The sequence below is a fragment of the Lissotriton vulgaris genome, chromosome 12, assembly GCF_964263255.1.
Source record: "Lissotriton vulgaris chromosome 12, aLisVul1.2, whole genome shotgun sequence".
NCBI classification, from domain to species: Eukaryota; Metazoa; Chordata; class Amphibia; order Caudata; family Salamandridae; genus Lissotriton; species Lissotriton vulgaris.
In genome coordinates this window covers 792,221,796-792,233,924 of record NC_141700.1, presented here as the reverse complement: position 1 = coordinate 792,233,924, position 12,129 = coordinate 792,221,796, and the positions used below count along the sequence as shown (strand labels likewise).

The 12,129-nt window shown below is 45.0% G+C and overlaps 1 protein-coding gene across 3 annotated transcripts in view; it reads left to right on the top strand.

Annotated features, from left to right (window-relative positions):
- The window catches only part of AGFG2 (ArfGAP with FG repeats 2), a 533,383-nt gene that overhangs the window by 328,087 nt on the left and 193,167 nt on the right, over positions 1–12,129 (top strand). For 2 of the 3 annotated variants that reach the window (XM_086946193.1, XM_086946195.1), the window contains exon 7: positions 533–565. The exons of the other annotated variant lie outside the window; for it this stretch is intronic. In XM_086946193.1, coding sequence (XP_086802319.1) covers positions 533–565 — 33 coding nt within the window. The remainder of the gene's footprint in view (positions 1–532; positions 566–12,129) is intronic. 3 annotated transcript variants of the gene reach the window in all.

The following is a 12,129-nucleotide window of genomic DNA, read 5'->3' as shown; positions in this document are numbered from 1 at the left end:
CAGCCTGCCCCACTCCCCGCCAGCCTGCCCCACTCCCCGCCAGCCTGCCCCACTCCCCGCCAGCCTGCCCCACTCCCTGCTCCTCTCCCTGCTCCTCTCCACTCTACTCAAAGCTGCTGTACAACATGGCTGAACGACATTGCCAAGACCTGTTGGCTCTACCAAAAGTCAGTTTCAATGTGTGCGCTAATTTGGAGGTGGGGGGGTTTGCGCAGAGGAGTTGAGTCTCTTATGATGCATGCATGGTTGATAAAATGCAAAGAACTGCCATTTTATGGTGCATTAGGCAGTTGCTCATCATCCCAATTGGTAGGAGGGTACCCACCAGGTAATAATGGGAAATATCCTTCTGACTAAGAGTAACAGAGTTATCATAGTGATAACTTGGCCTATTGGGTTTTTAAAAAAATATTTAAATAAAGATATTCTAAACAAAAGTGTGTGTTACTGTTGTATTGTGCTGTGTTGGTTTCCACACTGATTTTGCTTTTCATTTTTTGTTTTTCATTGCAACTCTTGTGTGACTTGCCAGGCAGCAGGACCATTGCAAACAGTTTCAGCTTTGGTAAGTTAGTGGGTGGGGTGGAATCTTTTACTTGTGAGCATTTAGTGGTGAATGAGGGTAACCGAAGCCCTATGCAGAGCAATACATAAACAGCAGTGTTCCACTTACACATAAACAATTTGGTTTTGATAATCTATCTCCAGATTTTTTTTTGATACACTGCAAGATTTAATTTCTGAGCTGTGAAATTGATATGTGGTGCTAAGGTGTTCTCCTTCACTGAAACATATGTGCCAACATAAATCTGGGAAGCATAAGTAAAATGTTTAAGTATTTAGCATTTGTGACATAATGCTTCCAGGAGACATTTGCTTGAGAGTGTGTAGCATTGTGGACAGGGAGCCGGGGTGAAAGTATGTGGGGGAAGTCAATGCTTAAGGGCTGAGGGGCAAGTGTTTTTAAGAGGAGGACTCTAGGACACTACATCATTGTTTTTCTTGCCATTGTGTTCTGTCCGGTTTCCAGTGCTGTGCTATATTTGTCCCTCAACACATATTTTGACATTGGGGGATTTGGTAATTAAAACCCCGCTGCTACATTGTGCACACTTGAAAGCACTGATCGAGACAAGCTCGTCCTGAGGAGCCTTCGGCCAGATCGAATGAGAATTACTTGTTTGAGTGGAGGTTACGAAAATCTCTTATTTTAAATTGTTCCCTACTTCCAGTAGCAAATGTTTTTGCTTTTACCAACATTATGTCTGTAGCTTTTGTTTACCAAGGCCCCATATTGAAAGAGACTGTTCTTCGAGCAGCACCTTTCATTTCAAAAAATATTTTTTCCTCTAAAGGGAAAGAAGATGGGTGCACTATGCAGCATCAAGGCTACCGACTACATAAACTGTGCAGTAGCCAAAGCTGTCGAAAGTCTGGAGTTCAATGACAATTTGGGGTATTGACGATTAGCACGGAGTCCCAGTGGGAGCAGAGTGCAATAACTCTTTCCAGAAGGCTCCAACTCTGGAGACCAGAGTCTCTGGTGCCCAAGCTAAGTCTTCACAGAGGGTATCACAGCAACTGCAGCCAAGGACTTTCTACCCCGGGGATTGGCCGTGAAAGGGGTCTTGACTCCTACTAAGGAGCAGCCCTGAAAAGAGCACCATGCCGTGGTCAAGCAACCACCACGAAAACAAATATCAACTCTGGAGGGGTCTCGACCCCAGGATGACCCACATCAGTACTCTGCTAAAATTGACCTCTAGACATACAAGACTCCCAACACCCAGTACTAGATCATTCTCCACAGACTGTCAGCAATGTGAGAAAGATGATGTCCCTCAAATGCCACAGCTAGATGTACGACAATATACTGTTCACATTAACCTTCAAACCAAGCCATATTGTCAACTGGTCTCTACTCACTTCACGGCCACTGCATTAAAGAAAATGCAGTCTTGCATTTGAGGAACGATTTTGGACAAAATCAGGGTGTTCAGCTTCCCAAGAAACAAAGTGGCCACTATTCCACACCATCTCCACTTTCCCTGCCTCATCATTTTCACTGCAATTCAGAGGGAGACTTCGCTTTATATCTGCTGTCACAACATAAAGAACTCTGGAGGAAAGACAAGAGGAGGATGTTTAGCAAGATTAAAGGGTGGACGTACAGGATGACAAGCCAGTAGTCAAATGTTGTAAAAGCCTGATAACAGTTTGACATACCATGAGGTAAAACAACAGCAACATACAGTCCCATTTCAGATGGAAGAGGATGATTTCCTCATAAAAATGCTCATGATGACTGATGGTCTTTAAAACGGATAGCTTGAGACCCCAAAAACTTTCAACTGTCAAGCAGCTAGACAGGCTGTGCAAGAAGGAGAAGCTATGCAAGACTTTTGCCTGTGACCAGGACTGAGGCCAATGCATGTTAATATCTTATCTGGGTGAGAATACATCACCCAGAGAGCAGCAGTGTCTGGCTGTTTTTCAAGACAAGTGTGCCCTGTGAGGGCAAGGAGAGCACTGAAGGGAACGAATTCCAAGAGGGGGGCTCCTAGCCATCAGATCCCCATAGTGAGGGGCAACGAGACGGCTGCTGCACCGATGGGGTTGTTATCCATCTGCAGGGAAAATTTACTGATCCCTGTATGCCCGATGAGGACCACAGTGAAGTGATGTGAGCTGTTACCATTGCTTAGCCCCCCCCCCCCCCCCAATATTTCCCCCAAAATTGCCCTCCCCACCCCACAGCTGTCACAAGCTACTAGAAACCTGGGCCTCATTGTTGATGATCGGCTTTCTATGTTAAAACAAGTCACTACGTATTTGCTTGTTGCTTTAACACTCACCAAATGCTCACAATTATTTTAAATGGCTGCCAGCTTACTGAAAAAGGCATTCATTACCAGTCGACTAGACTACGGAAATGCCTTCTATGCTGGCATTTCAGTACACCTCGTCAAGAGACTTAAAATGGTCCAGAACACAGTTGCCAGGCTTGTTCTCAATCTACCTCCTCAGTTCACAGTCATCGTCAACTTGCATAATCTTTGACTGCCGGTCCATAAGCGTTCCCTCTACAGGCTTCTTACTCAGACCTACAAAGCACTTTACAACCTTGACCCTTCTTATCTTAGTGGTTGTTTATACATCCATATTCCATCTAGACAACTTTGCTCGACATCTCACCAGCCCACTCGCTAGCCTTGTGTTGTAAATATGGAGGTGATAGATGACAGGATACTTCTAGTTGATTACATGTAGATTTATTGTAGGACACAGCTGAGTACACAAACCTCGCCAGCTGACCAGACCATCAACTGACACTGGTAGAACACTCTGGTACAGATTAGAACACACACAGGTATTCTGGGAAGCTAAGGAGGTGAAAACACTGAGGAAGGACTAATGACTACTGTCAGCCATATTACAAGAAGAATCAATATACAACACATCTTCCTTCTTTACAGAAAAGAAATGAAACAAGCATAAAATAAAACTTAAAGTATGGGAGACAGCAACAATAAAATTAAAGACAGAAAGAAGGTCTAAGACGACTTGAAAAAATTTAAAATCATGAAGGCAAAAGAGCATTTTGGGGCAAAGAGTGTAAAAGTGAAGTGTGAGGTGAAACACAACACTAAAAACAACTAATAGGCATCACCACTACCTACTCCCCTTAGATAGACCAAACAAGAAAGGTAGTCCACTCCCTCCAACCCGCCCTTGACCAGCAAGACAGGAAGAGACAGTCAACTCCCTCAAATCGGTTTCCGTCCACCAACACTATACGCTCTGAGTTGGAGATAGACAGTTCAACACACGCCTTCATGCTTTGTAGATACCACATTCTTAGATAAGCTTTGAAGATTCCCAAGATAGCTACTCCTGAAGATTACTGACGGCAGTATAACAAGCGATGTTAAAAGATTCATTTTCCCTTGATGGATACATAGTCCTAGATGTGACTAGTTTAGACACAATTTTTCTGACTTAGCCTCCGTTGTGGACATACTGTCCAAACGCTGACCTGGGACCTTTGTCCCCACTGCGGACTTACCGTCCAGACTCTCACCTGGGACCTTTGTCCCCATTGTGGACATACTGTCTAGAGTCTCACCTGGAACCTTTGTCCCCGTTGTGGACTTACTGTCCAGACTCTCACCTGGGACCTTTGTCCCCATTGTGGACATACTGTCTAGAGTCTCCCCTGCGACCTCTGTTTCCGTTGTGGACTTACTGTCCAGAATCTCACCTGGGACCTTTGTCCCCATTGTGGACTTACTGTCCATGCGCTCAATCTTTGTACTGAGACATTCCGCTTCTTTTGGAATAACCTTTGTACAATCCTGTATCTTTACCTTTGTCCTCCCGCTTCTTCGGCCCACTTATGGACTAGTTTTGCCCTGCTCTTAGGCTTTCTGAAGATGACAAATGCAGTTCCGAGTCGACAGACGCGCTTCTGATTGATAACATTTACTTACTGCAGGTACTGTGCACCGTAAGTTATTGGACTCAATCCTAGGTCCTTAGGCACGTTTTTGAGCTCCTAGCCAAGAATGCTGCTCTTATTTTCCTTAGAATTGTCATATAGTGAAGAGCTAATTTTATTTACCGGTTGTTCTAAACAGCATAGGAATAGTGATAAAAATTGTTGCTTCACAATGCACAGTTTATTTTCTTCTGTCTGTTTGCTGACACGTTTCTTGGTTTTTCCCAGATTTGTAATGAATACCGAAAATATCCACTAGATGTCACACTTGTCATAAATTTTACACTGTGACTCGTATTCTATTGTTAACACTCGTGATGTTTTATGCTGCTTAACTGATGCTCCTTTAATGGGAAAGAATGTGCTGTGACGTTAATAATTTTTCATTCACTGGCCGAACAGCACAAACACACTGCTACAGCTCACAATCAGCCTCACACGAAACCTTCTGGAATGTGGAAATTAACAGTATTAATACATAAGACACTTGCCAGAGATGAGCCGCGTGTATATTTGACAGTTGAGAAACACTTTTGGTGGAGAGCGATGAGCTGTATATTTATACCGGGCAGCAAACAGTGTAACGTTGCCATGGGAACAGGATACGGTAAAATGAAGAGCAGAAAATGGCTGCATTACGTCGCGTTGTGACGCTTCACGTTGTGCGGCGATGCAGAATGATGCAGACAGGATTCTTCCACACGCTGCAATGATGCTGAAAACATCACGCTCCCCCGCTGAGTCACACAGAGATTCTACCACGTCATCACAAACGAAAGTGGCATGGTGAAGACCGGATCAGCGCCGAGGCAGACGCACAGACCCACAGTCAAACGGTACTCGCAATCAAACGGAAATCAGTAACTGCATGACAGACTCACTGTAGAAGAACTCTAACTCGAATCTTCTTCTTTCTCCATATAAGCCTGTAATTCTCTCGTTTTTTGCAGTATGTCCGTTTTCCATTTGTGATTGTCGCTTTTGGCAGCATGTATATCCAACCTATGTCTGTGATTTCCTCGTTGTTGGCAACAGCTGTGGCTTGAACATTGAAAGTAATACGCTTAAAATTTCTGATTTCTTTTCTTTAAAAAGGGTTTCACAGTGTTGGTAATCCCTGTAATACTTTGTTGACTACAGATGGTTGAAATGTAGTTTTACTTGACAATAGCTGTTGGATGAGACTGGTTTCATAAGTTTTAAAGCGCTACAAATACTTTCAGATGGTTTTCTTCCTTTTTCACGGCAGTTTAAAGGTTTCTGATTACTTCACTGCTATTACTTTCCTACACCTTATTTCTTGCCACAGTTAAGATTGCGCCGTACTGCCAGCGATGAGTAATATACTCCCAGTTCTTTTCTTGCTTTAAATTTCTTTGAAATACTCCTCATACATCTAGCTTCAAACTTCTTTAGATGATATTACTGGCAGCAGATAGGTGAAGAGCAGTGGGTTCTTTCTGCGAGGTGTAGCTCAGGCTGTGTTAGATGGTTTCCTCTCTGGTCTGGTCAGCAGAAAACGTCGCCAAAATGTTGTAAATATGGAGGTGATAGATGACAGGATACTTCTAGTTGATTACATGTAGATTTATGGTAGGACACAGCTGAGTACAAAAACCTCGCCAGCTGACCAGACCATCAACTGACACTGGTAGAACACTCTGGTACAGATTAGAACACACACAGGTATTCTGGGAAGCTAAGGAGGTGAAAACACAGAGGAAGGGCTAATGACTACTGTCAGCCATATTACAAGAAGAATCACTATACAACACCTTGACTCTGGCATGCTATAGCGAGAGGGAACTCCTTTTCCTACCTGACTGCAAGTGCTTGAAATGAGCTTCCTCTCTATTTGTAATGCTAGTTCTCTCTCAGAAGTTAGGAAGACACTTAAAGCCTGGCTGTTCCAACTTGAGCTTAGTTTCGAAACTCCAGGCAATAAGTTTCTATTCAGCACCAGATACCCTTTTATGGGCAAGATTTCCGTGTTACAAATATAATTAACATAACATTTACCCATGGCCATCTCATGGTATGGATTCTCCTGTCATGCTAACCATTCCTCTGTTAAGGAGAATCCTCAGAAAGTGCCTACATTCTGGAACCCATTTCAGGTCTTAGCCTACTATGCCAGCATTAGTAGTAAAACAGAACATATGCATCACTTCTCATTCTCTTGTATGGAATTTCCATTTATAGTCATAAGCGCTGAATAGTCCCGCTCACCTGCTAGGACCTGGGAGCAGTTGTTATAAATATAGCTTCTTAAATGTAGATTTGCGCCTTTCTTCAGGAAGGATTGCAAAGACACTTAAGAGAAAGACAGATTATGCAGCCTGTATACCTATACCTTGGCTACAATGGCCAGATTATTCACCACGAAGAGAAAAAAAGGCCAGATGAAAGTCTTTGATGATAATTTGACAGTCTAAATAGCCCTCACAAACCTTTATTTATGATTGAGATAAAGGGAGCAGGACAGAGTAGCCTCATAGGCTGCCAATAGAAGTCTAAAAAATGCAGTGTTCTTCCAAGAACCCAGATACCATCAGTATCCCATCATGCCTAGCAGGTGGCAGTTACTTCAGTTCTCTTTTCCGGCTCCTGCTGACAGGATCCTGGTGCTTTGAGCTCGAACAAAAATTACTTTATTTCCTTAAAAATTCTTAACTAAATTTTACTGTTAACATTTTCACTTGACGTCTTTGGCCTGTCCCTAGATTTTTTTTTGTCTTTTCCTGAAAGAAATTTGTCAAGAAGATGCCATCTCTTTTTAACAGCCTGTGGGAGAAAGAAGGCCAAGACAGATCCACATGAGATGTGTATAATCTGCCTGACAGAGGACCATGTTCCTGAGTCTTGCCATCACTGCAGGAACTTTTCTCGACGCACCCTGAGAGAACCTGAGAAGATTCGCCTTCATGGAACAGAGGAGCTAAGAAGACTAAAGACACAATCTGAAGGTGGGACCTCAGAGCATGGGAGGGTCAGACCTTTACCAGGCTTCTGTTTGACTCTGCAGGGCGTGCGTGGCAGAAAACGGCACAAAAACATTGTTCTCTGTCAGCATTGAGGACATGGATGTGGAGGAGAGGTATGGGGCCGGCCTGTTCGCCGTCTGTCCATGGTGCGACTTCGAGCAAGTGCCGAAGATCAGCATCGAGGCCAGGTCTATCGACTTCGTCCATTGCTCTGTCGACCCACATACCTTGCTCAACGTCAAGGACTCCATTGAGGTCGCCGTCAAGTTCCAGGTCGCCGTCGAGGCACAGCCGAAGGTCGCCGTCGAGGCATACTCCCACATCGAGGCACCGTCGGTGACCAGTCGAAAAGCAGGTCAACATCGAGGTTTGTCAATGAGTTGAGAACTATTTTGGTGTCGTCCAGGCTACTGGAGACTAGAAAAAGGAGAAGATGCATCTACACCTCGCCAGATTATGAGTATTCCTTCTCCTCCTCTTCCACCATCACCTCCTCCTCCCGCCACTTCCAACTCCACCTCCTCCGCCACCTCCACCACAGGCGCCAGTCACACCAAAATCATTGCATTCCAGACCATGGCATCATTGTAGATGCCATAGTCATAGCTCATGGCACATGTCTACTTCTTCCTCATGTCGATGATGGTAGCATCATCGACATCATCATCACTTGCGCTCTCGGACAGGATTTTCCACTTTAACCAGACATTATTCACCAACACTGTCTTACTCTCCAAGTATTTCACTGGTGGATGATGTCACCATGTTCCTTGTGAGACGAGCAACAAAACTCAATATACTTATGTTGACTCCAACACAGACGACTGCGGTCATTTTCGGAACTCTGCTGCCTAGATCAGCATCTAGACCCTTGCTGCCTCTAGTACCAGGTCTCCTTGAACCGACTATGGATCTGTTTCTAACTCCAGCCTCGGTTAAGACAGCACCTTCTAGGCAGGCCATCGGTTAAGACAGCACCATCCAGGCAGCCTTTACCGGCCTCCTACTGTACAGACCGCCTAATGCGAAAAACTCCCTATCTCAAACCCTAGGCCCTGCACTTGAAGCTAGCCTCGCAGGGGCAGACTATACCATTCTAGGAGATTTTAATATCCATCTCGAAAAAACCTCTGATAGAATTACAGCACTCATCTCAGAGACCATGGCGGGCTGTGGCCTGTCCCAACTGGTTCATCAAGGGACACATGTTGCTGGCCATACTTTGGATGGGATTTTTTCCTCTAACCCCAACTTTACAATAAACAACGTTATCCCGGTCCCATGGCCAGATCGCAAAGTTGTCTCTGTCACTATAACCATCGACCAGACCAACTCCATTAGGGCCCCCCAGCGCAAAGAATGTTCATTCCAAGAATGGGATAAAATTGATATTGCTAAACTCCACTCACACCTGGAGGCGACAATTACAGGGCTTGCCCGAGACAGCAACCTGGCTAACGAGCAGGTAAACAATTGGATTAAAACCGCAGTGCTGTCCGTCGCACCTCTTAAAACAAAGCTTGCTAACAGGAGGAAAACCTCTGAACCTTGGTTCTCGGATAGGCTTAGACTGCAAAAGCAGATCTGCAGACGGGCTGAAAGGAGATGGAGGGCCAACTATGAGGACAGGGAGAAACATACTTACTGTAAGACCCTAGCCACCTACAAGAAATGTATTATTGAAGAAAAATCGGCCTACTTTACCAAAAAAATTAAAGAGGCAAATAGTTCCAGTAAAGAGGTCTTTGCCACAGTCAAATAGCTTACAAAAATCACGGCCAAACAGATTGAAGGGAGTATAGGGCTTTGTAACAAACTGGGTCAATTTTTCACAGACAAAGTCAAACTTATTTATGACTCAATCCCTACCACTAAACCAGACATACCGCCACCGGGAGAACCCCAGTATGTTATTAGCAATCACATAGATACAGCTAAAGCAGGATTTCAGTTTTCCGCACCTGCTGTGGACCAGGTGCACCAACTTATACAAACGACAAAGTCAGGGGGCCCCCTGGATCCGTGCCTGCCCAAAGTCCTGCATATGTTCTCAGAACAGCTTAGTAAACAACTCCAGCGGCTTTTCGCTGCGGTCATTGAGTCATCTTGTTTCCCGAGGGCCTGGAAAGATACCTCTGTCCTCCCACTCTTGAAAAAACCGAATCTGCACCCTTCAATCCCAGCCAATTATAGACCTATCTCGAGAATCCCTTTCCCGGCAAACATTCTGGAAAAACACCTGAACATGCAACTGTCAAAATTCATCAAAGACTCCCAGGCTCTTGACATTTCACAACACGGGTTCTGGGGAGAACATGGGAGGGAAACCGCCCTGATCACCGCGGCTGAGGAGATCAGGAGGATTCTCGACAGGGGTGGGAAGGCTGCCTTGATTTTATTAGATCTGTCGGCAGCTTTCGACAACGTCAACCACGTGCTGCTTCTGTCCCGTCTTAAAGAAATAGGTCTGCATGCATCGGCGACCACACTTATGGCCTCTTTTCTGGGAGAAAGATCCTTTACAGTGCAGCTGGGGGATTTTTCATCTAAATCCTTTAAATCCCCCTGGGGGGGGTGCCCCAAGGCTTCTCCTTGAGCCCCACCCTTTTTAATGTTTATACAGCCCCACTAGCAAACATTATTAGGGATCACAGTTTTATGCCTGTTTCTTACGCAGATGACACACAAATAGTGGTGGTCATATCTAATAACATCTCAGAGACGGCAGGTAAATTCCGTCTCTGTATGAATCAGGTTAGCCTCTGAATGCAAGCGAATTACTTGAAACTAAACCGAGACAAGTCCGAGGTTATGCTGCTGGGAGCTGATACCAACATCTGGTCACCTAACTGGTGGCCGGACAGCTTAGGCAACTGTCCATCACCTGTGGAAAGTGTAAGAAACCTTGGCTTCATGTTCGATTCTAAACTTACGTTTAATTCCCAAATCAACAAACTTACATCCTCAGTATGGTTTACCCTGAAGCTTATTCATAAAATACTGCTGTATATCCCGTGTGATGCCTGTAAAACATTGGTAACCATGCTGGCTTTGTCCAAAATGGATTATGGGAATTCCTTATACGCTGGCCTACAAAAACAGCTTCTCTCAAAACTTCAGCGTTTGCAGAATGCTGCGTCCCGGTTGATTCTGAACATCCCAAGGTTTCTTGCCGGTGGCCTCCAAGCTCAGTAACCTCCATTGGTTACCGGTTGAGAAACTAATACAATTCAAGCTGGCTTGTCTGGCATATAAATTCATGCATGGGTCAGGGCCACATTTCCTGAAAACAAACATGACACCTTATATTCCAGCCAGGACGCTGAGATCTAGTGGTGCTAACCTCCTCCGAATCCCACGTTTCAAACAACTGAGATGGGGAGGGAGAGGTTTTCTGCTTCACTCTGCGATAACCTGGAATAAACTCCCTGCAGAAATAAAAAACAGTCCTTCTTTGTTAATCTTTAAAAAGAATATAAAGACCTGGCTCCTTTCGGAATAGCCTGGCCCGACTAGCCTAGGCCCTCCGCTCATTGTCATGTTAGCGCCAAGACGCCCTCGGGCATTCGTGCGCTCTACTAATCTTATAATCAATCAATCACAAGAAATACCGCCCTCCAGAGTAGGATCCAGTTTTCCTCTGCACAGATCCTACACCACTCTGTGATCGTGGCGACAAAGAAACACACCACTGCACCCACTTCTTTGGGTCCCCCCTGATAAGGAAAGTCGAAGGTTGGACTCTATGGGTCAAACGGTGTGCGGCACAGCAGCAACCTCCATTAAACCAGCCAGCACCACTACTCTACTAGGGAGACATGACAGAGCATTGTGGGAGTCCAAGAACCAGTTTGCTGAACATCTCCCTAGAGAGGAGGGACGACTTCATGGAAATCCTGAACGAGGGATTGATTGTCTCAAATAAGGTCATTAATACTGTAGAAAACTCCTTATTAGCAGCTCACGAGTACTGCAGCAGCTCTGCTCTTCGAAGACACTCCTGGCTTCACCTAATATCCCTAAAGCCAGAATCGCAGCAAAGAATTTTTAAACTGCCATTCTCTGGAACCACTCTATTTGAGGCTCATGCCCTCGAGGAAATGGAACGGATGAAGACTGTAATAGGCACTCTCAAGGAAGTCTGCTTAGAGAGACCCAGGGAACAGAGGAAATCTTATCGGCCATATCAACGCAGATTTTCTTGCCACAGGGGGTCAAACCTCTCAATGGTATCTGGGCTGCCAATAAAGCAGTGTGCAGTAACAGCACCAATGTCCCTATCAATCGTACCAATGAATGCCGCCGAAACAGAGGTCTACCCATCAGAATGCTCAATGGGGCAAACAGCCGTCCAGATCGAAGCCCTGAATTATTACCCCCCCTCCCCATTGTGTTTCTTACTCCACTGGGGGTAGCATACAACATTACCTGGAAGAGTGGCAAAACATAACGCAAGAAGTCTGGGTACTGAATATTATTCACAATGGATATTTTCTGTGGTTCATCAGTCTTCCACCGTCCATACCTCTGAAACCATCCAGCTACCAACACCCTCTGTTACAAGCCGAGGTCAACATCCTTTTACAAAAGCTGGCGGTGGAACCGGTCCCTCACCAAAAAGGAGGAACATGCATTTATTCCAGGTAC